The sequence below is a fragment of the Polypterus senegalus genome, chromosome 1, assembly GCF_016835505.1.
Source record: "Polypterus senegalus isolate Bchr_013 chromosome 1, ASM1683550v1, whole genome shotgun sequence".
NCBI lineage: Eukaryota > Metazoa > Chordata > Cladistia > Polypteriformes > Polypteridae > Polypterus > Polypterus senegalus.
In genome coordinates this window covers 36,215,843-36,242,193 of record NC_053154.1, presented here as the reverse complement: position 1 = coordinate 36,242,193, position 26,351 = coordinate 36,215,843, and the positions used below count along the sequence as shown (strand labels likewise).

Here is a 26,351-nt window from a genome sequence, read left to right as displayed (position 1 = left end):
GTATCAATGCACTCTCTCCAGGACTCAAATGTCTGATACTAAAGGTAATATTATGGCTTCTGAAAGACTGGTCACATCATTATGGTTTTGAAACAGAAACAACTCTTGTTTTTTATATTTCTCAACTAACTCCATAATTAGACAAAAATTGCAAGGAGGTTGGGAGCAAGCACGGATTCCAAAAAAAAAAAAAACACTTTTTTTTGTGCCTTAAAAGTACAGTGGGATTTTCCCCTCTTTATTAAGTTAAACCATTATGGACTTTTAAATAACAGGAGTGATCCCCACAGTCCCTGTGCCGAATTTCACACCCTGCTAATATATTTTTATATTTACTCAGACCTTGAGCCTCACACTAGAAGAAGGGTCAAGACTTTGGAAAGTTCAGTAAATGAATTGAGTGGACATTAAGCGAAGCTGAGTAAATCCAGATGGGCACTTAACCAGACGTTCAACACATATCTTAAATTTAACACCTTTTTTTGCACCAATTAGAAATCTACTGCATGTGTCACGTACTGTAGTATTTTAAAACAGCCTCTTTCATAGACAGCAGTACTGAGTAATTAAATGACCTCTGAAGAAAAATGCATCTTGGGTCTAGGTAATGCGCATAATATAATTTTGCTATACATCTCTTAAATTATTATTAACAAACATATTCATTTAAAATGAACCCACAACAGATAAGCATTACTACTACAGATAAAGAGACATTTCTTGAAAAATAAGTTTTAGAGTTGTGTAAATGCAGTAAATGCATATTAAATGTGTCTTTTCTACTTTGACAGCCTAAGGGAATTAAATCATATTAATCGTTATTAGGAGAGACTACATTAGAACCTTATCTACATTTTCAAAACTGTCAAGACTTCAATAAAATTGATTCAGTGGAATTGTTTAATTTTTCAACGGTACCATTAAAAATGAGTGGATGTGAATTTAATGTGAAAATTACAACGGCTCATGGGAATCTATCCAAAACAATAGTAATGTTGTATAGTACAAAACCTGAAATTAAAAAAAATACACATGGACAAGATACTGGGACATCTAAACTATTAACTAAGCACTAATAAATGACAGATTGAATAGTCTCCTCGTCTTTAACATTTCTTAGGAAATATTCAATTAAACCAATAAACATTTTTGTTATAAACACCACTCAACAAATACAACTGTTTCAGTTAACTTAGTAAAAAAGTGACATGTAAAATATCACGTAATTCACCTAAATTCCATGTTTCTATATGGACAAGACAAGTATACTAAACAACCATTTGAGGACTGACAGCCCATTTCATAGAAAAGTGCAGAAGTAACTGCATTGAATTCTCTAAGACAAAGCCTTAAAAAAAAATTAAAAAAAAAGAAAAGAAAAATCTACTTAAGGACATTTATATTAGGCAGGGGCTAGATGCTCTTTTGCCCTGGAAGCCCTGCAGCTTTAGTTTTTTTTTTCAGCTTAAATGGATTTTTTTTTCTTTCTGTGCTCCCAGGTAAAGTGACCTTATCATCAGACTATCATTGAAAGACTTAATAAAAAAAAAAAATAAATAAAAAATCTGTATTTCTCATAATTATATGTCCATCTTATGGAAAGTGTGGATTTTTGTATACTATTTATACATTATTATTATTATTATGTAATTTTGTTTATCTATGCATATAGCTACTTGTCTGGCATCTTATAACACACTTTCAGCTACATCCTTTGTATGAAAACATGCTATAGAAATAAATGTTATAGTAGAGATATCAATTAAAGCAAACGGCTAGTGGTCTTACATACATTTACTTTAAAATTTACATTTTAAAGGACAAAACACTTGTAAGCATTAAAAATTAATTCTGACAGTCTGATTTGTTCCTACTACCAAATAGAATTTATGAGACAAGCATTAATGTAGATCATGTCTCTGATCTCAGTATAAAAAAATCATTTATAAAACTTCTATAAAGAATGACCAAAATATAAAAACCATGGCAAATAAAACAATCACATATGTGGCAATCACTTTAAGTAAACATTTAATATTAAACAACTTTTTGAAGAGTCAGAAATTGAATTCTTGCACAGAAAATTCTTGAGTAATCAGCATTGGCAGTTATTTAATACTACTTATAAAAATAAAACAGCCCTTAAAATCCAGAGAGAAAGGGAAAGAAAAACTGCTTTCATACACTGCCATGCTCTGCAATCTTGAAGGGGAAGGAGTGCTCATTTATTTTATGCAGGTCCAAAACAACTAAAGCCCATGTCATATTAGACATTTTTTCCCCAGTGGCTTTTAGTCATAGTCTTTATTTATATAATGTGAGCCAGTTCAAAGCACTCAGGGGTGCACTTCCATGAAGACGTTCACCTAATGTGACATACCTAATGACTGAGACAAACTAGTCTGCAACTGGTTTCTTGCTAGTCGGAGGTGTAGGCTGTGTACACAGTAGAGCTGAAAACCAATAAATGCTCATCAAGATGTACAATGCACGGAATATAGCAATGAGTAAGAACGAACACACATTTTAAACCTTAGAAATAGAAGAGAAGCTCATCTGTCTTGATGTCTTATGTACTAAACAGAAAGAAAAAAATAAATTAATAAAAAGGGCAGAGACTGCGGCTGAACACACCAGTACAGGGCCAAATCTGTCAGACAGCACTGGAGCTGTGACCCTCACAAATAGGACAGAAGCTGGTCTGTCTGATATCTCGTATTTTACATACCATAAGAGAATGGAAAAGTGAAATAAAGGACAGAGATTGCTGCTGAACTCGCTGCAGCTGTTAACCCTTCATAAATTGCCAGCTCTGTCAAGCAATATGCTATTGGCTGTCAGAAAAAGGGGCAAACACGACTTCACTGGAACATCTGCACTCAGTCGGTAAATGTGACATGGGCTATGATTTTCACTTGTGTAATCTGACATGGTACAGCGATAAGATCAGCGACTCCAATCGTCAAATCTGACATACTCAACAACAAAATGTATAATCTGATATTGGCTTAACACATAATATTATCAAATAAAATATACAAAGACAGGCCAATATCTGCCATTTCAACCATTTGTGCCAATGGTTGTAACCCAATTTTATGTCTGACCTTGTTCTGAAAATTTCCAATAATGGAAATTTCAGCAAAAATCCATGATGCTATATTACTTATTTTACAAAAGAACATTTCAAACTTATAAAATAAATGAGACTGAAGTAATATGACTCTATTTTAACTCTTTTAGAGCGGATGTCGACTTTTATCGACAGGAGGGGTTGAGGGCGCATGTCAACTAAAGTCGACATCCAGGGATAGAGGGCGATAATCAGCTGTTAATGGCAACAAATCTTACTGTCACGTCACAGGCATTCCCTCTGTGCTTGGAGGAATGCTAGACTCGTTGACTTGGCAACTAATCCTTGTGTGTGCGTAAGTTGCGAAATGTAAACAATGGCAAGATGGCATCGACGTGACAAGGGAGCGAAGCGAGTACAGAAAAGAAAACACTCGTCAGACAATGTTTTGCGCATTATCACGGAGTCGGACTCTGATTTTTCAGAATCGAATTTTAAGGACAGTGATCAGGAGATCGAGCAAGAGAGTGAGAAGCCGGCATCAGCTGATCAAACACCAGCCGATGCCGCGCCAGCGGATCTGCTGCCAGTTGAGCGCCTTTGCACAGCCGATGCATCTATGGCAAGGTTTGCGTGGGATAAATACACAGACATTGATCCGTTGAGAGACGATCTGGCTACTCGAATTCACAAGACGGCATGGTTTGCTGTTGGACACGATAGATCACCAGCTGCTGTACTTCAGGCTGCTCTCTCCTGATGCTGCTTTTCAGCTATCGTCAGAGGAGACAAACAGGTAGGCAGAGAAATTTGTTGAATCGCGGGCTGCGTTTGCATCGCATTCTCGTTTTTCAAAGTGCAAACCCACAACAAAAGACAAGATGAAGCATGCTGTGGTATTACAAATAGAGATGGGACAGAACTGGTGATATAACTTCAGGGAGCATTGGTCCAAACGTGCTTTGTCCCCTGGTGGCTTTGGACAGGTTATGCAGCATGGTGATAGGTACGTGCTGCTGCAAAGTTTTATTCACTTCTGTAATAAACAAAAGCAAATCCCATGGGGTGAGCCAGGCTATAATGTCATGCGCAAAGTTCACAAAGTTTCAGAAGATTAAAAGAGGTGACAATACGGTTTTCATGCGGGCAGAAAACTTGGTGACAGTGGAAAGGCATGATAGCAAAAGGGTGACTTGTCTCTCTACGGTACACACTAACAATATATGTGAGAAAGTGCAGCAACAGACAATTGAAAAGTAGGCACCAAAGCAACATGTATTGTAAGCAGTGCAATGTGGCAATGACTGAAATTGGCTGCTTTGAGCAAGATCAGACTTTGCAGGACTTTGCTGTGTAAAATGTATGTGAAACGATAGAGTATGCAGGCTCATACGACACTTTTGACAGTTTTGTCAAAAGTAAATATTTTTTGTTGATTTGATATGTTAAACAATTGCTTGGTGTTCTTTTTTTAAAAATGTTAGTTTTTATAAAAATATTCAGCTTTAGAGGTTACAAAAAAAAAATTAGCCCTAAAAGAGTTAAAAGACAAAAAATAATGCAAGCCAAAATTAACCACCACCAACTCACAACTGATCCCACAGGAGAAAGGTGCTGCCTTTCTAAGGGATGACTGAGAATGTCACTTAACCCCCTATTCCAGTGGCAAAACTCCCTAAGAAAGAATGGCTGCAAGGTGTATTTATGATGTTGGAAAATACAAGCAGCATGTTTTACCTCAGCTAAAAAGACAAATGTCTATTCTGCTGCTTAGTTGTGACAGATCTTATTGCACAGCTGTGTGTGCCCCCAGTTAGATTTGGTAAAAAGTTCTGTCTTTGCTAAGGGATCTCTAAGAGTGTCACTTCCACCTCCCAGCAGCTTCATTCCCTGAGACAGCACTGCTGGAACGTGTACTTAAGGAGCTAAGAATTACAGCTATTTGCTGATTAAGCTTACCTTGATTAAGCTTAGTGCTGCCAGATTCAAAAGCAATTTTTGAAAATGATGAAAGTCCAAAGTGTGGAGAACTATTCCTCACCCTTAGTGACCATTGATACATATTTATCCGTGTCAGTTTTCTTTGTTTGTAAGTAAGTTTAAAAAAATAAAAAAAGGATGTTGGCAGATGAAAATGAAATGAAATTCACTTGGGGGGTGGGGAGAATATGGAGTTTTTTGTGCTCACTCAATCTGCAGAACTGCCTAGGTCCAACTCTACATACAATACATTATTGTGTATTTTCAGTACTTTAATTCTGAATAAAACATACAAATAAAATGATTCCATTAAAACAAATACATGCTTAAAACATTGCCAAAAACATTACCTAATTCAATGAATCAAATCATAATAGAAAAGATGAATGCTGAAATTAAATCTTATATAATAAAACACAAAATAAATAAAATATTTAGCCACTATTCAGATATAATTTAGTTCCACTGTCTTACAATTCTGAAAGCCTTTGCTTGAAGCTTAGGATGGCCAACTGCCTATGAAGAACTGACACAAAACAAAAAACGCAGACTGGTCAGGTGAACAAACTAACACTAAAGTACTCACTATTCAGATAAAACAGGATATGATTTCACTTTCTCGTACATTTATTAGTTTTATTGCTGGAATATGAACCTTTTAATCTTTTCATAAACTAATACTTTTTTTTAAATTCAAACATGCTTCTCTGTGATTCAAAACCCAAAGATCTACTTTGTCACACAAGAATTATTAGATATTGAAATATTAATCACTCCAGAACTCATATTTAATTAATGCATGATGCTGTACATGGCTTTTTTATGTGTTCTGTATGTCAATGTAAAACTTTAGATTAAACATGGGTTCTTGTTTTAGCTGCTAAACTTAATTAAAAAAAAAAAAAAGTAGTAGCACTGTATGTTGGGGGTGGAAATAGTCAAGACTTCAAGTATCTGGAGAGAAAGAATGAGAATACTCTGCTACGATACATAACACACTCTGTATTACCTAACTTCAGCCATGAGTAATTTCTTGAAAAAGTAGCTCCTTCCTGTGTTTGTAGTAAATCTGTTGGACAATAATTGAGAATGTTTCATATTTAAAAATATATGTTCTGAAATCCTAATTCTGTGGGCTGCTTACCGATATATTCCTACATGTGGTACATGTCAATAGATCATTACTGTGAATTTTTATAATATATTTTTCAACTTTTATATAGTAATAAAGTAAGTTGAAAAATTACAAGTTTGTAAATATTGACAAAAGATTTATTAATGTTTTCATGTTAATTGGGCTTACTGAGATGTTGGTCATCATCCCTTTTTAAATAACTTTAAAGATTTTTCTGAGTTTCTTGCCCCTTAGATCAAATTTTCATAACAGACAGAAACAAGGTTTGGTAAACCAAGACTCAACATGTGTGAATACTGCAGCTGAATGGGACAAGTAATTTCAGTTGCAATTTATTTTACACATATTTGATTCCATGACCATGTTTATAAATGGCAGATTTCTTACTAAGCTATTTCCCCCTAATTATATAGTGACAATCATTATTGATACAAATGTCTGGCTTAAATGGGGACAGAGCAGTCTGCATTGTAAACCTGTGCAATAGTGCTAATGCTAGGAATTTACAAATAATGCAGAAGCAATGGAGAACAATGCAAACTTCTATATTCCAACATACTGTGTGTACGGAGTAGCAGGTAGCAATAAAGGTAATGTTGAAGATGAGTTTACTACGGTATGAGGTGCAGATCCAAAGAAAGGAGGAACTTCTAATGGTGAAAAAACACAAACTTCTTTCTTTTGCCAATAAGAATAACTCAAAATTGCTAGTTCAAAGTTCTGCAAAAATACAACACTAGATGTAGTATGAAGAAGAAATAACAGGCAGAACAAAATATTTATTACGATTTACTATTTACAAGTATAATAGATAAGACTTCATTTTTTGACATTTCCACAGGCTAAAATACTTTACCACAATAATCCCGAAACTTAAGAGTTGCAAAAGCACACTTAAATATTTGTGATTATATTACAGTGCACTAAAGAGCTGTATAACTTTAAAGAAAAACCATTACGATTTATTTAAAATGAAAACACTACTGTCAAGGTCCACTTCTCTATTAACACAATAACACTATAATAAAGTGATGAAAAGTGATTTATAATGGATTAAGAATTTTTTTTTTAAATGAGGTAGACTATAAAAATGTCATGAAACTAACCAATTCCTTCACTATCTACTTTGGCCAAAAAGGTTTGTCTTTAAATAATGTACTAAATATTTTCCTTTTCCTTAATGACATACTGTATCTTGAGGTTAAGTCTTTTAAATTTATAGTTTGATCAGTTTCTCAACATATGAAATCCAGTAGTTTAATTTTCAGATTTTGGTGCATTATCTTCCAGAAATTTGATTTTTTCTTACCTGTGAGTTTGGCTGAAGCCCAGAATGAGGAGTGGAGTGTTTCTGTAAATTCTCCAACATCAATGCCTATAAAACAGACAATAAGAAGTAAGTGATTTGACCACAAAAATTACTCAAGAATAAAAAGCTCTGTACTACCTGTATGAAAAATAACACCAGTGCTAATTAAAAGGCTAATGATCACACAATAGCAACAAATTAAAAAAAAGGGAAATCTGAAACACCAAAACATAACTAGTGAAGAACATTGCTAATGATGCAAAAGTCAATCTTACATTAGCTATTAGAATTAGTTAAGAAAAAGCTAGTTAAGTTTCAAAAGAAGGTGATGCAGTGGCTCAATGGATGCTATCTTACGGATCCAGTATCCTCAGATCAAATCCTCTGCCAAGTCATCATATACGTTCAATTACTATGCTCTCTGAAGTCTGTGGTTTTCCTCCCACCCTCCTTTTATGACTCTAAACTGAAAAAGTCTGATTGGGAATGAAGATATATACCATGTGTAGTCACTTTGATGGAACTGCACCTTGTTCTGTGCTGTTCCTTACCTTGTCTCCAGTGCAGCCAGGATAGGTCCTGGACCCTTATGATGCTGAACTGGATTAAACATGTCTAGAAATATATTATGTTTTCCAAAAAAAAAAAAAAAAAATGCAAATAAAGGCAAGACAGGCTATGGCCCCCAATGTTATCCTGTATTATATTATACTCCAAAAAGAAAATTGATTCTAATGAGAAAGTAATATATTGAAAGACGATGCACAAATCATCTATATAATCTATCTATTTCTTGACCCACTGCACTCATTCAGGATAGCAGGGAGCTAAAAATCTCCACGGAAGCACAGAATCAAACCATATTGACCTACTGTATGCAAACGTTAAAGACGCATATAGCAACACCCTGCTGCCTGCGCTTCATAACCTGGTTCTGCTTCAGCCTCACTACAAACCAAGAGTGAGGGAGCTATCTACAACCACACGCTCAGTCAGGAAGTGGTCCCCTGAGGCAGAGCAGGCTCTGAGAGACGGCTTTGGAACTACGGACTGGGATATCCTGCAGGGATCATATGGTGAGAACATTGAGGAGGTTTTTGACTGCACTACTGACTACATCAGCTTCTGTATGGACATTATAGTTCAAGTAAGAACAGTACGCTGCTATGCTAACAACAAACCATGGATTACAAGTGACATCAAGGGCCTTTTGCACCAGAAGAAAAGGGCTTTTAAAGGCTGTGATCAGCATGAGCTCAAGCGGTGCAGAAGGAACTCCGAGTCCAGCTCAGGGCGGCAAAAGAGCAGTACAGAAGAAAGCTGGAGCAGAAGTTGCAGAATAACAGCATGAAGGAAGTGTGGAATGGGAAGAAGATCATCACTGGCTGCAGCTCGAAGCGGGGTGCCACCATCGAGAGAGACGTGGAGACAGCAAACCAAATGAACAACTTCTTTAACAGGTTTGACCACCCTAACCCACTCTCACCTCAAAGTACTGCACCCTCCACCCATCCTTCTGCTGATACCAGCATAGGACAAAGTTTCCCCCCACCCATAATTACAGCAGCCCAGGTGAGCAGAGAGCTGAGGAGACTTCGTGCCAGCAAAGTAGTGGGTCCAGATGGAGTATTGCCACGACTGCTGAAGGCCTATACGTTGGAGCTGGGGAGTCCTCTACAGTGCATCTTCAACCTGAGCCTGGAACAGGGGAGAGTCCTGAGGCTTTGGAAAACATCTTGCATCACCCCAGTCCCAAGGGTTTTACATCCTATTAAGCTGAATTACTTCCAGCCTGTCGCTCTGACGTCACATGTGATGAAGACCATGGAGTGGCTGCTGCTTCACCACCTGAGGCCACAGGTCCGCCACGCCCTCGGATCTCTGCAGTTCGCATACCAGGAAACGGTGGTAGTGGAGGATACCATCATCTCTATGCTACACCAATTCCTCAACCACTTGGACAGAGGCAGTGGTGCTGTAAGAATTATGTTTCTGGACTCTAGCGCCTTCAACACCATCCAACCTCTGCTCCTTGGGGACAAGCTGACAGAGATGCGAGTAGATTAATACCTGGTGGCATGGATCGTGGACTATCTTACAGACAGACCTCAGTATGTGCGTCTCAGTAACTGCAGGTCTGATATTGTGGTCAGCAACATAGGAGCACCGCAGAGGACTGTACTTTCTACGGTCCTGTTCAGTCTATACACATCGGACTTCCAATACAACTCGGAGTCCTGCCACGTGCAAAATTTCGCTGACGACACTGCTATGGTGGGCTGCATCAGAAGTGGGCAGGAGGCGAGTATAGGAACCTAATCAAGGACTTTGGTAAATTGTGCGACTCAAACCACTTACACCTGAACACCAGCAAAACCAAGGAGCTGGTGGTGGATTTTAGGAGACCCAGGTCCCTCCTGGACCCTGTGATTATCAGAGACGATTGTGTGCAGAAGGTACAGACCTATAAATACCTTGGAGTGCAGCTGGATGATAAATTGGACTGGACAGCCAATATTGAAGCTCTGTGCAAGAGAGGACAGAGCCAACTATACTTCCTTAGAAGGCTGGAATCCTTCAACATCTGCAATAAGATGCTGCAGATGTTCCATCAGCGACAGTTGTGGTGAGTGCCCTCTTCTACGCGGTGGTGTGCTGGGGAGGCAGCATAAAGAAGAGGGACACCTCACGCCTGGACAAACTGGTGAGGAAGGCAGGCTCTATTGTAGGCAGAGAGCTGGACAGTTTGACATCCGTGGCAAAGCAACGGGCGCTGTGCAGGCTCCTGTCAATCATGGAGAATCCACTGCATCCACTGAACAGGTTCATCTCCAGATCTGCGGTCACTGTCCTGCTCCACTGACAGACTGAAGAGACCCCACACTATGTGACTCTTCAATTCCACCCGGGGGGGTAAACGTTAACATTATACAAAGTTATTGTCCGTTTTACCTGCATTTTTATCACTATTTAATGTAATATTGTTTTTTATCAGTATGCTGCTGCTGGACTATGTGAATTACCCCTTGGGATTAATAAAGTATCTATCTATCTATCTATCTATCAATCAATCATGGGAGACTAGTTTTTCTTATACACAGTGTACCCAGAGAAAACTGAAAATTTCAACTGTATATGACACATTATTGTCATACTTTCTTCACTTCAAATAACTGACAAAGTGTAATTCTTGTATCAAGTTTAACCAATGTATACTGGTTCTTAAGTTGCTATTTCTACTTCATATAATATTACACACAAGCTTGCATTGTTGCCACTTTTATCTCATTATGAAATTAGTTCAGAAGCAGATTGACACATGCTTTGACAGCAAAATACCTGATAAAATGAAGCATAATTGTTTAACTTATACTGTCACACACTTGTAAGAGAATATGAAAATATAACAAGATTAATCACTTTTAAGTAATGTCATACACAGCCCCGGTAAATAAATGGATGCTTCACTTTCACTGTTGTAAGGAGCACTTTTACAGAAGCCCATCACTTCAAGCATCCATTCATTTTCCTACTAGTGAATACAATTCAGAGTCACACTAGGGTGTGACTCGCACGTATCCACAATTACGCATATAGAACTGTGGGATAACCACAGTGCAAATAACACTTGTAGTAAGTAAAACTAAAGACAAGATTCAAACAAAGTGGCTCTTCAGCTTGTTTACACCTGCAATGATACGAGTTTCTCCATTTTGTAATACCGTAGATCCCGTTATATAAGCCGAGAATTTCGTCCTAGATTTTTGGCTTGGAGTTTTGGGGTTTATACAACGAGTATCGTTTCAGATTCAAGATTTCTAGCACAATGCCGGTTTTGCAGATGAATACGGAAGTAAATAATGACGAAACCACAGAGCCATCTTTCAGATGAAGAAGTAACTTTGCATGCCGGTACTTTAAATTAAATAAAGAATTTATTCAAAAAAGTGTTTTAGCTGTTGATTTTTTTAATAAAATTTATAATAAATTATCGGGAAGTTTAAAATGAAATTTTTTGTTTTGATTTACGATCGACATCTTGAGTTACGACCCGGATGCGGTCACGTATGAAATTGTTTCCAGAATATAAGTCGCTATACGCATCTACAATGAGATTAAAAGCAGCTCCTTCAGTGCAGAAAAAAGTTCTGTACAGTGGAACCTCGGTTCACGAATGTCCCGGTTCACGACCAAAAAGATCGCCAAACTTTTGCCTCGGTTCACAACCACACACTCGGTATACGAACAAGCCAGTTTCCCTTGCCTGTCTGAGCTGAGGAGAAAGAGAGAGAGAGAAAGAGCGAGCGAGCACGTGCCTGCTAGGGAGGGGGAGGAGGAGATTGCTTCACGTGTTTGCTGAACAAGCCAGTTTCCCTTGCGTCCTCAGTTGAGAGAGAGAGAGAAAGATAGAGCAAGAGCGAGCGAGCACGTGCCTGCTGGGAAGGGGGAGGAGGAGATTGCTGCACGTGTTTGCCTGCCTATCTGTAGGCTGTAGTGCAAGCGAAACCATCCCCCTCCCCCCACAGGCAGCCTGAGAGAGAAAGAGAGCTGCCATGCTTTTTCATTTAAGCAAAGCCGCTCCTTGTGCATTGTTTTCAATAAGACGTGCACTCTCTTTGTGCTCTACAGTATTTCGTGTGCTTTTGCAGTTAACTATGGCTTCTAAGCAAGTGGAGAGTGGTCAGAAGAAAGTTTTGAAGAAAATTGAAATCGAAGTAAAGAAAGAAATTACAAAAGGTGGAAAAACTGTTTACCAGTTTACTCATTTACCAATCGGTGAACCCTCGTGCTTTCAAGCAGCATAAAGTAAACAGAGCCAGACTGCCTGTAATGTGGAGGGTCACAAGAACGTTCTATTTAGGATGGCTGCATGATACTTTCACTCACACCAGCTAAACAGCTAAAAGCACCAGAAACCCATGAAATCACAAGAGAGAAAACACCTGAAGGAAAACACTTCATGCCAGAACTCGTTTCAGGCAAGGTTAGTTTTCTTAGTGGTTTTTGTATTACGGATTTTTCAAAAGTACTGTAAGTTTTTTAGTTCATAATGCGATTTGTTGAAATGTTATTTTTCTCTTTTTTCAAATGTTCGCTTTTTTCCTTGTGCTTAAAACTCATGAAAGGTTTACAGATGGAGTTTTTCATAGCGCGATTAGGTGCGATGTTACATTTCTCTTTTTCAAATGTTCGCTTTTTTCCTTGTGCTTAAAACTCATTAAAAATTGTTTACATGGAGGACTTCATCGTGTGATTTGTTGCAATGTTACTTTTTTGGTTGCTTGTGAGTTGGTTTTTAAATGAAGTTCGGATTTGTGTAATGTTTTTTTTCTGCTGTGCTTAAAACTCATTTTAAAAACATTGTTTACAGCGATCAGGCTTTAGGTTTAATAGCGTGATCTCCTGCAATCTTACTTTTTTGTTTGCTTGTGAGTTGGTTTTTGCAAGCGCTTCGGATTTTTTTTCTGCTGTGCTTAAAAGTCATTTTTAAAAAAAATGCTGCGCGAACACGTGCTACAGAGAGATTAGAGAGCATGGGCAGCTGACAGGGAAGGGATTAGGGGGACGGATAGGTGTGTGTGTTTGTGCGCTCGCGCTACACAGAGAGAGAGCACGTGAGCCAGCCTGCTCCTGTAGCTGAGGTAGGGAGGGAGGGAGGGAGGAGCTTTGGTGGTGTGTGTGCTACAGAGAGAGAGAGCGAGCGAGCCAGCTCCTGTAGCTGATCAGGGAGCCTGGGTGTTTTGTGTCAGTGTTATTCAATGTTTTTACATTAGTTTACTATTACACTGTGGATTCTATGGTGTAATGAACTATATTTGTGCTTAATCTTTACATATTTTTACATATTTACATACAGTTTGTACGGTCTGGAACGGATTAATTGTATTTACTGTACATACAACCCTATGGGGGAAACTGCTTCAGTTCACGACCAACTCGGTTTACGACCAAAGTTCTGGAACGAATTATGGTCGTGAACCGAGGTTCCACTGTATAGGGCTTGTATGGTTGTTTTTTAACTTTAGCATAACGCCGGATCTGCGGCCCCGCTTCTGCTTTCTTTCCCTCCTCCGTCTGTGTTGTCTCCTAGACCCGACAACAATCCACGGAGAGCCCGCTGGTTTTGCTATGTTGTCTGGGATGTTGTGCGTGTGATGAAAAACACTCGAAACAGATGTCTGGCTCTGGACACCGATGTCTATAAGGTTCTGAATGGTGTAGCGGATGTTCGCCAAACCGATCGTGCACAAACAAGGACAAAAAAAAGGGACAAAAACAACAAAAAAGTGCACTGAAAAGGAGAGCCCTGAGCCGCTGCAAACATGCGTGCCGCCATGCTCCTAGCTTAATCGAAGTAGGCTAGGCACTTTTTATAACTTTTAATTAGAAAAATTATTGGTGTTTTGGTAAATTATGCACATTATATTATATATCAAAAATGCCGGTAGTCTCAAATTCTCCGATAAACATTATAAATATACCGAAGAGACACTTTTAAGGAAATTTAGAAAATTTTGCTTGGAGAAGGGGGTCGGCTTAAATACCGGTCATCGGCAAATACATGTAATTTAGTAGGTAAAGAAGGGGTTCGGCTAATATACCGGGTCGGCCTGTATTCCGGGATCTACGGTAACAAAATAAAATTTACTTAGTGTTTCAATGCTTTGAAGGACAAGGGACATCTCCCTGTTAATACAACATTTACTGTGTTAACAGAGACACGTAATCGCCAAACCACACTATTAGCCAGGCAATCAAAACAGCACGCTTCATTGCTAAATATGAATCAACAAACACTGCATTTATGTCATTCATTAGTTTTTTGAAGGCAAACTATTATATATTAGTGTAAACAATAAGTAAAACAAATTGGTTCACTAACAAGGCAGACTGTAAAAGCATGCTGTCACAAAAACAGATTTACTTGAAATGGAAATATCTGGAATTATCTTAAAATTCACTAATTCAACATTACAGCTTTAAATATGTTTTAAGTTTTTATATTTAGTATGGATTTTAAGAAGTAGCTCTCAGCAACTAGACAGAAAATGTCGGAAAATAAATTTAAGAATGTGCACATGCTCAGATAAACTAGTTAGTTCATGATATACAGTGGTACCTCGGTATACGTCTGCTTTGGAATAAGTCCAACTTGGTATACGTCATGTTTAGAGGCGAAATATTTTGCTTGGTATACGACCTTTGTTTGGAATACGACTACAACACGTGTGGTATACGGTCGCGCGCCTTCAAAAAAGTTTTAACCTGTACAGTAATCCCTCACTATATCGCGCTTCGACTTTCGCAGCTTCACTCTATCGTGGATTTTATATGAAAGTATAACTAAATATATAACGCAGATTTTTCGCTGCTTCGCGGGTTCTGTGGACAATGTGTCTTTTTACTTCCTGTACATGCTTCCACAGTTGGTTTGCCCAGTTGATTTCATACAAGGGACGCTATTGGCGGATGACTGAGAAGCTAACCAATCAGAGCACGTAGTTAAGTTCTCCTGACTGAGAAGCTAACCAATCAGAGCACGCAGTTAAGTTCCTGCGTGCTGAATGCAGTGTTAACTAGGAAGTCTCGTCTCGCTCATTCAGCATCAACGTGTTTTGCTGTGTAAAGAGTTAACTTTTGTGCTCTTTTGTGTTTATCTTTGTGCATAGTCAAGCCCTTCATTATGGCTCCAAAACGATTTGCTACTGCTTCAGGGGCCGTGCCCAAGCGCAAACAGAAGATGTTAATGATTGCCGAAAAGGTAAACGTTTTTGATTTGTTGAAGGCTACGATTCTTTTTATTTAAAAAGTAGGAAAGGAATATAAGATCTACGGCCACAGTGTCCTTTTAACCAGGTTGCAAAACGAGTTGTAAGTGGATGTAATAAGGCAGTAGTCTGGATGGAATCTGCTTTAGGGATTTGGATTGAAGACTGCCAGAAGAAGAACAACGGCAGTGCTACACAATCGCCTGAAGAGGCTCCTTTGGAAGAGCTGTAAAGCTCTCCTTTGTTGTGCAGTAAAATTAAACTCATTGTTATCGGACTAGTTATTTTAATTTATTTCATCTAATTGCTTTTGTTTAAAAGTGTTTAAATTATTTTATACAACCCCATCAATGTATAATATGCCAATAACAATAGGATTTTTTTTTCATGGGAACGAATTAATAATTTTCCCATTATTTCTTATGGGAAAAATTTGTTTGGTATAAGTCCTGTTTGGTATAAATCCAAGGATCTGGAACGGATTAAGGACGTATACCAAGGTACCACTGTATATCATTCTTTATAAACCCTAAGCTATTGTTACATTGTAGGCATCCCTACCTCGGCTGCACAATAAAATTCATGCCTTGCATTCTATTTTGGTATTAATGAATGACAATACTTATTTCCTTACATGATAGTTGGGGAACTACTTGAAGGATATACTAGTATTTAAAAGCTGATGGTACTGTAAGTGTATACAATATGTATGTTATATTGAACTACAGAAAAATGCACAATATTGTTCACTTCAATAAATGGAGGTACTTAAATAACAAAATGAATATGATTTATTTTTTTGCTGTGGTATTGAAAGGTATAGAGTATCATAAAATTTCACTTCAATTTTTTAAAACGAATGGATGGAACTGTAAGTTTGTGGCAAAAGGCACATAACGGTGAAAAAGATTCCATACTACAAATAATCCTGTGCACAGTGATTCTGTTAGCATAAATGGACATTACACGTCTGTATTAACCATAGCTAACTGTTAATTTTAAATGAGCTAACAACCGACACAGGTTTGAACCCATTTATTCACTATCCCAATCCTGAAGACAAGATGTAGGTACACATTTACTTTACAATATGATAATCCAAATGAGGACAGTTAGCACTTTTCTAAAATAAAAATTTAATTAAATCTGAAAATGTTGAAACAACTATCAAAAGTAGTTGCAAGCAGGGGTGTCACCACAGACCATATAAATCATCAGGTATCAGATTTTAAAATTTAATATAGACGTTCGCACAGTACACACAGATTATCATTTATGACATAGCAGTGTGCATTATTCCACCTATTTTCATCTGCATTACACGCTCTTGAAGCAAAACAAATTCTTTGCTTAAGCTGTGTTTTAAATGGTTGGAACAGTTTGGTAATCATGATTGCCACAAATTGCTTTTAATACCACAAATTTTCTAAGTTAAATTACTGGTGTAATACCCAACATCACAACCCTTACTATTTTACTGAACATTGTAATATCGTATGGCACTACAGAGCTTATAGGAATATAGTTACAAGCAAAACGATTAAAGCTGTAGACAAATTAGACTGCAGGAAGATCGGGGTAAAAGAAAAAAATTAATAAAAACACAGGCATATATATCCAACGAAAGATCATCACCCATCTAGGTTTGGCAGAGTTAAATAACAGGTTTATTTCATTAATTGAAAAAGTAATAATTAATTTGAAAAACAAATGGATCTGAAATAAAATCAAGAGCAATAATGGGATAATTTCTATATAAAAAAACTCAGTAAGGCAGTAGCTGCAGCACAGTGATAAGGAAGCTGAAAATTTTGACTGGAATATTACTAGATTGCTCAAAAATTTTGTTTCATTAACAATTTATGTCAAATAATTTTTCATTGTTCCTTGACATATACATTAAGAAGCTTTTTGCAAAAACAGCATTTTTAACTATTTCATTTAAAATAGACACTTAACTGAAAACTTAATGTTTGCTATTTTACCTCCTTAAGCTGTGCCCAATATTTTATTACATTTCCAATAATTATGACTCACACATTTTTGCTATGCCCACTACTATTATGTGAATTTCCCCTTGGGATTAATAAAGTATGTATCTACTATTCACCATATTTAACAGATGATGGTGAGTGGAAAAAACCAGCATTTAACAATAAAAAAACCATGCAAAAAATGAAACAAACCACATTAAAGCTTCTGACTGAAATAAGTTAATAAAAGCCACTACTGAAAATATCAAGTTTAAAGGCATAGTGAAAGAAGCAAAATACAATATATTGTACTACAATATAAACCCATGTTAAAAATACACTGCAATTGGTTAGGTTAATAATTAATTTGAAAACAAATGTTTTCTCCTCCTTCCCTGTAAAGACATGTCTATTAACATACAATGAAGAAAACTATACATTTAAAACTGAACTAGTGAAAAGCATTATATATTCTGATGTGCACAATAATATATTAACTATGTTATGTGCTTGCTGCATAATAAATAAAGAAATAAAGGTAATATATATCACATACCACTGTGTTGCTTTTACTACTCAGACAGGAATTAAAAGTGCTGATAATGTGTAACTGATTGTTAGACTATTAAAATCAGTAAATACTTCAAAACAAGTAAGAAATAAAGTACATACTTTCTCCTACAGAGTAATTACAGAACTGTGTACTGAATAGCCTCAAAGTTCCTCCATGTTTTCGGTGTGCACAGAAGAGTTATTTTTAATTTTAACATTGGGACCATCTTCCTAAAATTCACAAATTCTCTTCAACGTACTATAGTTATTTCTAGACTACATACAGCAGTCCTTATTCGTTTAAAATCACTGTGGCCTTCCATGCATTTCTGTAGCTAGCTTCAGCATGGTAAACCTCTAAAAAATGTATGCATTGTGTCTCCCCTTTGGTATTATTTCTTGTTTTACCATGCATAATCTGCCAAAAAGTATAGAAGAAAATAATAAAAAAGTTCATTTCGAAACTGAATGTGTCATCTTTCTCCCATTACGTTTTAGTCTACAATGAATTATTAAAACTTTAAAAAGTTATGATTGAAGCACTCATGTTTTCACATTCTGACCACTCTGAAATGTTTGAAAGCTTCAGACATTTTTTCTCATTTGAAGATGAAAACGTTTTTGGAATGTCTGTGTATAATTTACTAAGCCTTGGAATCCGTTAAACAATGGTTTCACAAAGGCAAAACACAATGCAGCTTTTAAAAACTCATCTTGGACTCCATAATGTAATTGGTAGAATTTTTTAGTCTACACAAAATTAAATAACATTTAAATAAAATTTTTTTTTAAAAAAAAGTGTGGCGTAAGGGAGTGAAGGGATTTCATGTAAAATGCAGACACTAGTCTTCACCCTTACATGACTTACACAAATTAAATTCTTAGCCTTTTAATTGTTTTTTAATAACAGCAATAAAGACCCAGAAGTGTGAACAGTGTGAATATGATTTTTATGTTAAAGAGCATACATAATAAAGGATGGCACAAATGCTACAATGCAGCTTCAGACACAACAGTTTTGCTTTAGTTATATGAATAACTGCCTCAAAAGTCTGCAGTCCGATAAGTCTGCTATCAGACTGATAAAAAATTAGAGGCAAAGGTAACTAGAGATTTTCACCCAAAATTCTGTTTTTCTACACTAGCCATCTTTGGCAGCAAATTTCAAAAATTACTTTGGTATTACTTTTAAAACTGCTGTTAACTTGGACCCAATATTTTAACAATGTATGCACATTATATCCATAAAATACAGCACTGAGCAAGTACAAGCCTTTCAGGACTGCCTCTGTGGCTCATGCACATTATATGTATTTAGTTTACTTCAACAAAGATTAACTTGCTGGAGTAGTTTGTAGGGTAATGTGTACCAGCTCCAAAATCCAGCTATCCATTCATTTACTAAGCTCGCTTAATCTAATTTCAGGACTCTTAAATCATAATCATAAAACAGCACAATGCTGCTGGTTTTCAAGTGTTAAGAATGAAAAGGAATCATTAAAATAATAAAGTTGAGTGTTACATTTAAGGAAACACATTTGACTTGCTTTACATCATTTTACAGATGCTAAAAATCGGGAGTGGTCTCCCCTAGACTTTCCCGTATACTCAGATATGGAGATGAATATTTGAGGAGAAAACCGCAAGACCCTGATTATATTTTTATACTATGTACATTAAAGAACCATCAACAACAAATCAAATTAATAATATATTGAATAATTATTAGTAAAGTTGAATAAATCGGACTCTGCAGCTGTATGAATAAAAGATAAAGTACCACTTCCAGTTATGGGAAATAGCCCAAAAGTTGATAGAAATCTACGTTTTGTACCTAATACTTGTATGCAAAATGTGGTTGACCCAAGTGAAAGCGAACTCAGGTTATCGTGTTTACATACACACACACACATACACAGACATAATTCCAAAGATGGTATTTTTGGACTCTGAGGTTTAAAACATTGAGATTCATCAAAATCTTGAAATGGAATTTTTGGAGGATTCCATTACTTTCCCTATACTTCATATACAAGAAAGTCAGGGAAGTCTAAAACATCGAGAATACTTTCCCTATAATTCGTATACAATAAAGTAAAAAAGTAGAAAAGATGATGTGCACCAGCAATCAGATAGTTGCCGGTTTGAATCCCATAAATGCCAGAAGTGAATCCACACCTTTGTGTCTTTGAGCAAGGCCCTAAACCTACAATTGCTCCTTCCTGGGTATGATGTTAACATGCATCCAGCCCTGCAAGCAGGTCCTCCAACTTGCAGGGAAAATTTGGGGAATGGTGGCAGGATTGGCACTCCAGCCACAAATTCGGGGGTTGGTGGCAGGATTGGAACTCCAGCAACTGTATATAAAAAAAAAAAACTCACACTGTTCCATTCTATCCATACTAGTGTGATTGCTGAGATATCACCCATTGCACGACTGCACTCAGGTACAAATTTGGAATCATAAGGTGGTTTATCTTGTGGTGGGTGAGGCAACGCACTGTATCAGTGCATGCTCCCAACCTCTCTCTCTCTACACCTTTAACGTTGGTGTTCGTATCTAAAGAGTATATTCAAATTTTTACCATTCATTCTTTTCTTTTTCTTTGCTATAATTTAACTGTTTCAATAGGTTCAATTAATTTAGATTTAGAACATATTGTACCAGCAAGAATTTTATATTCATCACACAACAAATGTTTCCCCACGGCACCTTAAACAGTAATAACAGGGCTTAAGCTGTAAGATAGTAAATAATACAAAATATAAATTCAATCTGGTCTAGTATACTTAGTCTAGTATAGTATTTACTTATGAATTAAATTGAACCTATGAGTTTAAACCAGGTAAAATGCAATCAAAGTATCTGTATTGTTTAGGCCTTAGAATACACAGAGAATACCTTTGTGTAATTTTCCCCAACACATACATAGTACATTTATTACATTCATAAACATTTAAGAAAAAATCCTCATGGAAAGCACAACACTGTCAATTGGTGACACTCTGTTAAAACAAGGCATATATACTGAGTTAGTCCAGCATTGTGGATATTTCAGAATTAAAGACTACACTAATATTTTAAAATTTGAAACTAATCGAAAATTTTACAAATCTTATATATACATATCGTATATATACACACACACACACACACATATATAGAAGAAGACGTCTTACTATTAAAAAGTGCTTGGTTGTGAGTGCACTCAGTTTTGCGCAACTGATCTAGTAAAAAAGGTATTTGTACCTGCAACTTTGTGCAATTGTCGAAGGGGGGAATAAAATTCCCTTCAGCCAGTGCACTGCTCCAAACAATTTCACCAGTGCACACAAAGTTTAAATAACAGCATTGATAAAAATGCCATGTCATCAAAAGGAGCAACTGCTGAGCTTTCTTTTCTCTCAATCATACTAGGATAGCATTTTCATTGTCTCCCTGGATTATGTTTAATTAGAGTCATGTCTCTCAGCCACTGGGATCCAATTCTACCTTTTTAAGTTCACTGATGACCCACAGACAAGGGTGTGTGACATGTGCCAAATTATCAGAGATTTATTTTTTTTTTTTATATCAGTGCATATAGCCTTGCATTTTTCAAAAGGCCAACACTTTTGTCCAACCGCATATCATCATTAAGCTTGCAATATCAGTCAAAGATCAGTGTTAAAACTCTTTTTTTGAAGTTTAAAAAGAGAGAAAAAAAAAACGCTGCAAATTAACTGATGCAGCAAAGCCACGATTAAACAGAATGAAGCCCTGAATTTTTCAATAGCTAATGGAGGCACGAGTTTCAGAATGTGATAAAAAGCACAGCATTACAGCATTACCTAATAGCGCTTTAATATGGAATTCTGCTGCAGTCTCTTTCACACCAACACCACCAAGGACTGTATGTAGCATATTCAACAGTAAGCAGTTGGATGGATGGATGGATGGACAGACAGACATTAGTCCCTTGTTAAAAAAAATATATGCACAACTGCCGTACACAGAAAAGTACAGTAATCTCTCGCTATATCGCGCTTCGACTTTCGCGGCTTCACTCTATCGCGGATTTTAAATGTAAACACATCTAAATATATATCATGGATTTTTCGCTGGTTCGCGGATTTCTGCGGACAATTGGTTTTTTAATTTATGCTACACGCTTCCTCAGTTTGTTTGCCCAGTTGATTTCATACAAGGGACGCTATTGGCGGATGGCTTAGAAGCTACCCAATTAGAGCATGTATTACATATTAACTAAAACTCCTCAATGCTATAAGATATGCATCCCACACGGAGCTTGATTGTTTGCTTGTCTCTGCCTCTCTCTCACCCTCTCTGACATTCTCTGCGCCTGACAGAGGGGGTGTGAGCAGAGGTGCTGTTTGCACAGAAGCCGTTTGCCTAGTGGATACGGACTCACCTCTAAGAAATGCCGCTTTATCGGGTGCCTCCAAAAGCACACTTATTGATTTTTTGATGGTTTGTTTTAATCTCGCTCTCTCTCTGACGTTCTCTGCGCCTGACGGAGGAGATGTGAGCAGAGGGGCTGTTTGCACAGAGGCTGTTTGCTTAGAAGATACTGATGTTCCTCTAAAAAATGCCACGGCAAACTTAAAAGCACACGTATTGATTTTTTGATTGTTTGCTTTTCTTTGCGAGCGCTCTCTCTCTCTGAAATTCTCTGCTCCCGAAGAGAAGAAGATATATTTGCATTCATTTAATTGTGATAAAGAAGAAAGAAGATCTCTGTCTTGTCATGGAGCACAGTTTAAACTTTTGACTAAAGAGTGTTATTTCATGTCTAGAGGGCTCTAATAATGTTAACAGTGTGGGAGAGTTTATAAGGGCTTAAAATATATATAAAAATAACTACACAAACATATGGTTTCTACTTTGCAGATTTTCATCTATCGCGGGGGGTTCTGGAACGCAACCCCCGCGATCGAGGAGGGATTACTGTACTTACCGTAGTTATATATTACTTCTGATACATCTCTTTAACCAACAGCATAATAACTGAGGCCCATCAACTTAGAAAACTTCCCAGACAAAGCTGGGTAAAGGCCGATTCATACATCTGCATCAAGCCTACGCTGTAGGCTATGCCATCAAAAATAGGTTATACTTCCGCAATACACTGTGCTGCAAACATATGCCTGAACGTTAGAACACCAATACTTGCTACATATTTTTTTCCGTAGGCAAACGTATTTCTCTAAAATTATTCCACTTTTTCATACGCTCGCTGACATCCAAACCAGTGTTAGCAGATATTTTTGATTGTTTGTGTAGTTTTGTAATGAGATATCATATAAATGTGTATATTTTCTAACTTCTTTGACAAGTATTTCTTCAATCTTCAGAATTAGCTGAAGAAAAATTGAAATGTGTGTTCAGGAAATAACATAGTTCCCAAATTGGCAAATCGGATTTGTAGGGTTCTACATAGGGTGTGTACGTCAAAGCAGCGTCTACTCACACATTTAAAGAGGAGCAAGGCAGACTACACAAGTATAAATCAGCCTTAACACAGCTGCTATTTCTGTATTAGTGCAAGTTTCTCACTGTAGCAACCGGAATCACAGAACCTGCTATTAAGTTTTGTTCAAAGAGACTCAAAATGCAGCACCTATAAAAAGTATTTGCTCCCTTGGAAGTTTTCACATATTATTATTATACAACATTGAATAAGCATTCAACAGAAAAAGACACATTAATGTCAAAATGAAAACATCTCAGCAAAGTGGTATAAATTAATTATGAACAAAAAATATTTGATTTGATTAATATAATGCACCTAAAACATCACCAGTACAACTTATTAGTTTTAAAAGTTGTATAGGGTTGCAGTTGATTGTAGTACAAAAAAGCACCTTATTTAGATGGACAGACTTGTGATAAGTCAACATACTGTAGTCAGTCAAGCCTAACCAACACAATAAAGATAAAAAGAACACTCCAAACAACTCTGTGAAAAAGTGACTGAAAAGAACAAGTCAAGGCATGGATACAAGAAAATATACAAGTCACTGAATATTAATTGAAGTCCAGTTAAACAAATCATTAAGAAATGAAACAACTCTTGGACAGCTGTCCTTCCTAGAGCTAGCCATCCACAAAAACTGAGTGATCTTTTAAGAAGACGACTAGTAAGGGAGTCCACCAAATAACTTGTGAAAACTCTGAAGGAGTTACAAGTTTCCCAGGTGCTTCACCAATTGTAGCTTTATGGAACAATGGCAATGCGAATGCCAGTGGTCCAAATCCAAAACAATGCAAATGGCATCTCATTTTTCTCTTGTGCCAAAAGGCACAAGAGAGGCTTCATTCCCTACCAACCCCCAGTTAAACCTGTCCTGGTGGCAACCTTGCATCACTGTTAAGTTCCTTACATATCGTAATTTTCCCAGCCACTGACTGATGGTGCCCAGATGTCAAAAGAGTTCTCTTTGTGGAGTACTTTTATTTTATCTAATATTAATACAGTTCCAATTCTCACACTTTTCTGCATGGTTTCAAATAATATACAGTGGATTCAGAATGTATTTGGATCCCTTCACTTTATGGGCACTTCATTGTGTTGTAAATTAAATTTGCCACTTTTGCCCATGAGCACTCAATAACCCGTAATGACAAAGTGAAAATATGATTTCAGTTTTATAAACAATCTAGAAATGAAAACCTGAAATCTCTTATGCATGTCAGTATTTAAACCCTTAATTTAGTACTTTCTAAAAGCTCCTTTGGAATCAGTTACACCTTTAAGTCTTTTTGGAAATCTCTACAAGCTTTACACATCCAGATTTTGGAAATGTATCTTATTCTTCCTGGCATATCGCCCCCAGCTCTGTTAGATGGGGTGGGAAACATCTGTGATCTCCCATCATCTGAAAACCTGAAGTCTGGGCTATTGCTGGACCATTCAAGTACAGTCAGAGACCTGCCCCCAAGACACTCCAGAACTATCTTGGCTCTATGTTTCAAGTCATTGTCATGCGTAAAGGTAAACCGTTGCCCCTGTCTAAAATACGTACTTTTAAGCATGTTTACTTCAAGAACTTCTCTGTATTTGGCTGCAGTCATCCTTCACTCCCAGATGAACAGACTTCAGTTGTGATTATTTTGTGTCTGACTTCACCTGCCTCGGTGGGGATGTGATAGCAGGCTGCCTGCACACGACCAGCTGACATATTTGCAAAACAAAGGCACTATTGGTGCGCAATTAATGCAGTGATGAGCAGGTGCAAGTAAAATTAAAGTGGCCCAGCATTACAAATGTTTTCGCGAGGCTTCGGGGATTCAAAAGTTAAAATGTATTATGCCATTTATTCAAGAGTAGCAAAATACCTGCGCTTCTTAGTGGAGAAGTAGTGCGTTAAATAAGTTAAGAAAAAGAAAAGGAAACATTTAAAAAAAAAAATGTAACATGATTGTCAAAGAATTTGTTGTAGGCTTATTTTAGTACTGAGAGTGAATTTGATAATTGTAACGAAAAGGCATGAGTCACCAGCAGGAAGACATGAAGCAAGGCCAACAATAACAGGTTTGAAGCGGTGGAGTAAATGAAAAGGCAGGAGTCACCAGCAGGAAGACGTGAAGGAAGGCGAACAATAACGGGCATGAAGCGGTGGAGTAAAGAAGAAGGGAGCAGTGAGCACAACGAACACCTGAGGAAAGTAAAGAAGCGAGTGGGGAGGCGCACATGAGCGCAGAATGTCGTTAATGTATATAGGCAGGGAGCCAATCACATGGTAGGTGCGCAGACGGCAGCCGTGTGGAAAAAGGAAGGGGGACCGGGGGCGGCCCTTGTGCGTCTCTGCCGTGAAATAAATCCTCTGTTAACGGAAATAAGGAATGAAACTGCCAAAAGGAGAGGTCAGTTCCAAAAGTTCCTTAGGGCATAATGGTGAGAACCGCCAAAAAGAAGACATTATTTTCGAAAGTTCATTACAGGGCACAGGGCGAAATGAAATATGCTTAACATTTGCAAGTACAGTGTAAAGAATGAATATGGGAAATTTGGGCTTCCTACGTATGTTGGAAGTCGCAAAAATAGTGAGGAGGGGTTTCCCCTATCTATATATACAATTTAGGGGATACACCCATTTCCCCCCCTTGGGTGTTACAATAGGATATGAAACATACCTAACTTTTGTAAGTACACTGCAAGGAATGACAACGCAAAATTTCAGCTTCCCACCTATATGGAATTTTATATATTGCCTTTTATATATATAGTCTTCATAAACACCTGATTGATGAATTGCTGCTGAGATGGTAACCCTTCTGAGAGGTTCTCCTTCGCCAGCATAGGACTTCTGAAGCTCTGTTAGAGTGACTACTATGTTCTTAGTCACCTCCCTGACTGAGGCCTTTCTTGTCCGATTACTCAGTTTGGCAGAACGTCCAATTCTAAAATGAGTCCTGGCAGTTCCAAACATCTTCCATTTCATTATTATTGAGGACACTGTGCTTCTGGTAACACTCAAAGCTTTAGAAACAGTATATTCTCTTGCCTTAATCAATGCTTCACCACATATTTATTGTGGGGTCTACAGAGAGTTCATT

At 37.2% G+C, this 26,351-nt stretch overlaps 1 protein-coding gene across 6 annotated transcripts in view; it reads right to left on the bottom strand.

Annotated features, from left to right (window-relative positions):
• The window catches only part of LOC120524437 (apoptotic chromatin condensation inducer in the nucleus-like), a 192,656-nt gene that overhangs the window by 151,052 nt on the left and 15,253 nt on the right, over positions 1 to 26,351 (bottom strand). For 5 of the 6 annotated variants that reach the window (XR_005632797.1, XM_039746308.1, XM_039746314.1 and 2 more), the window contains exon 2: positions 7,498 to 7,563. Coding sequence is in view for 4 of the 6 variants with exons in the window: in XM_039746308.1 (XP_039602242.1) it covers positions 7,498 to 7,563 (66 nt within the window). In the remaining 2 variants the exon portion in view is untranslated. Of the gene's footprint in view, positions 1 to 7,497; positions 7,564 to 26,351 lie in introns of those variants that run through there. The other variant, XM_039746303.1, reaches the window with a different exon arrangement.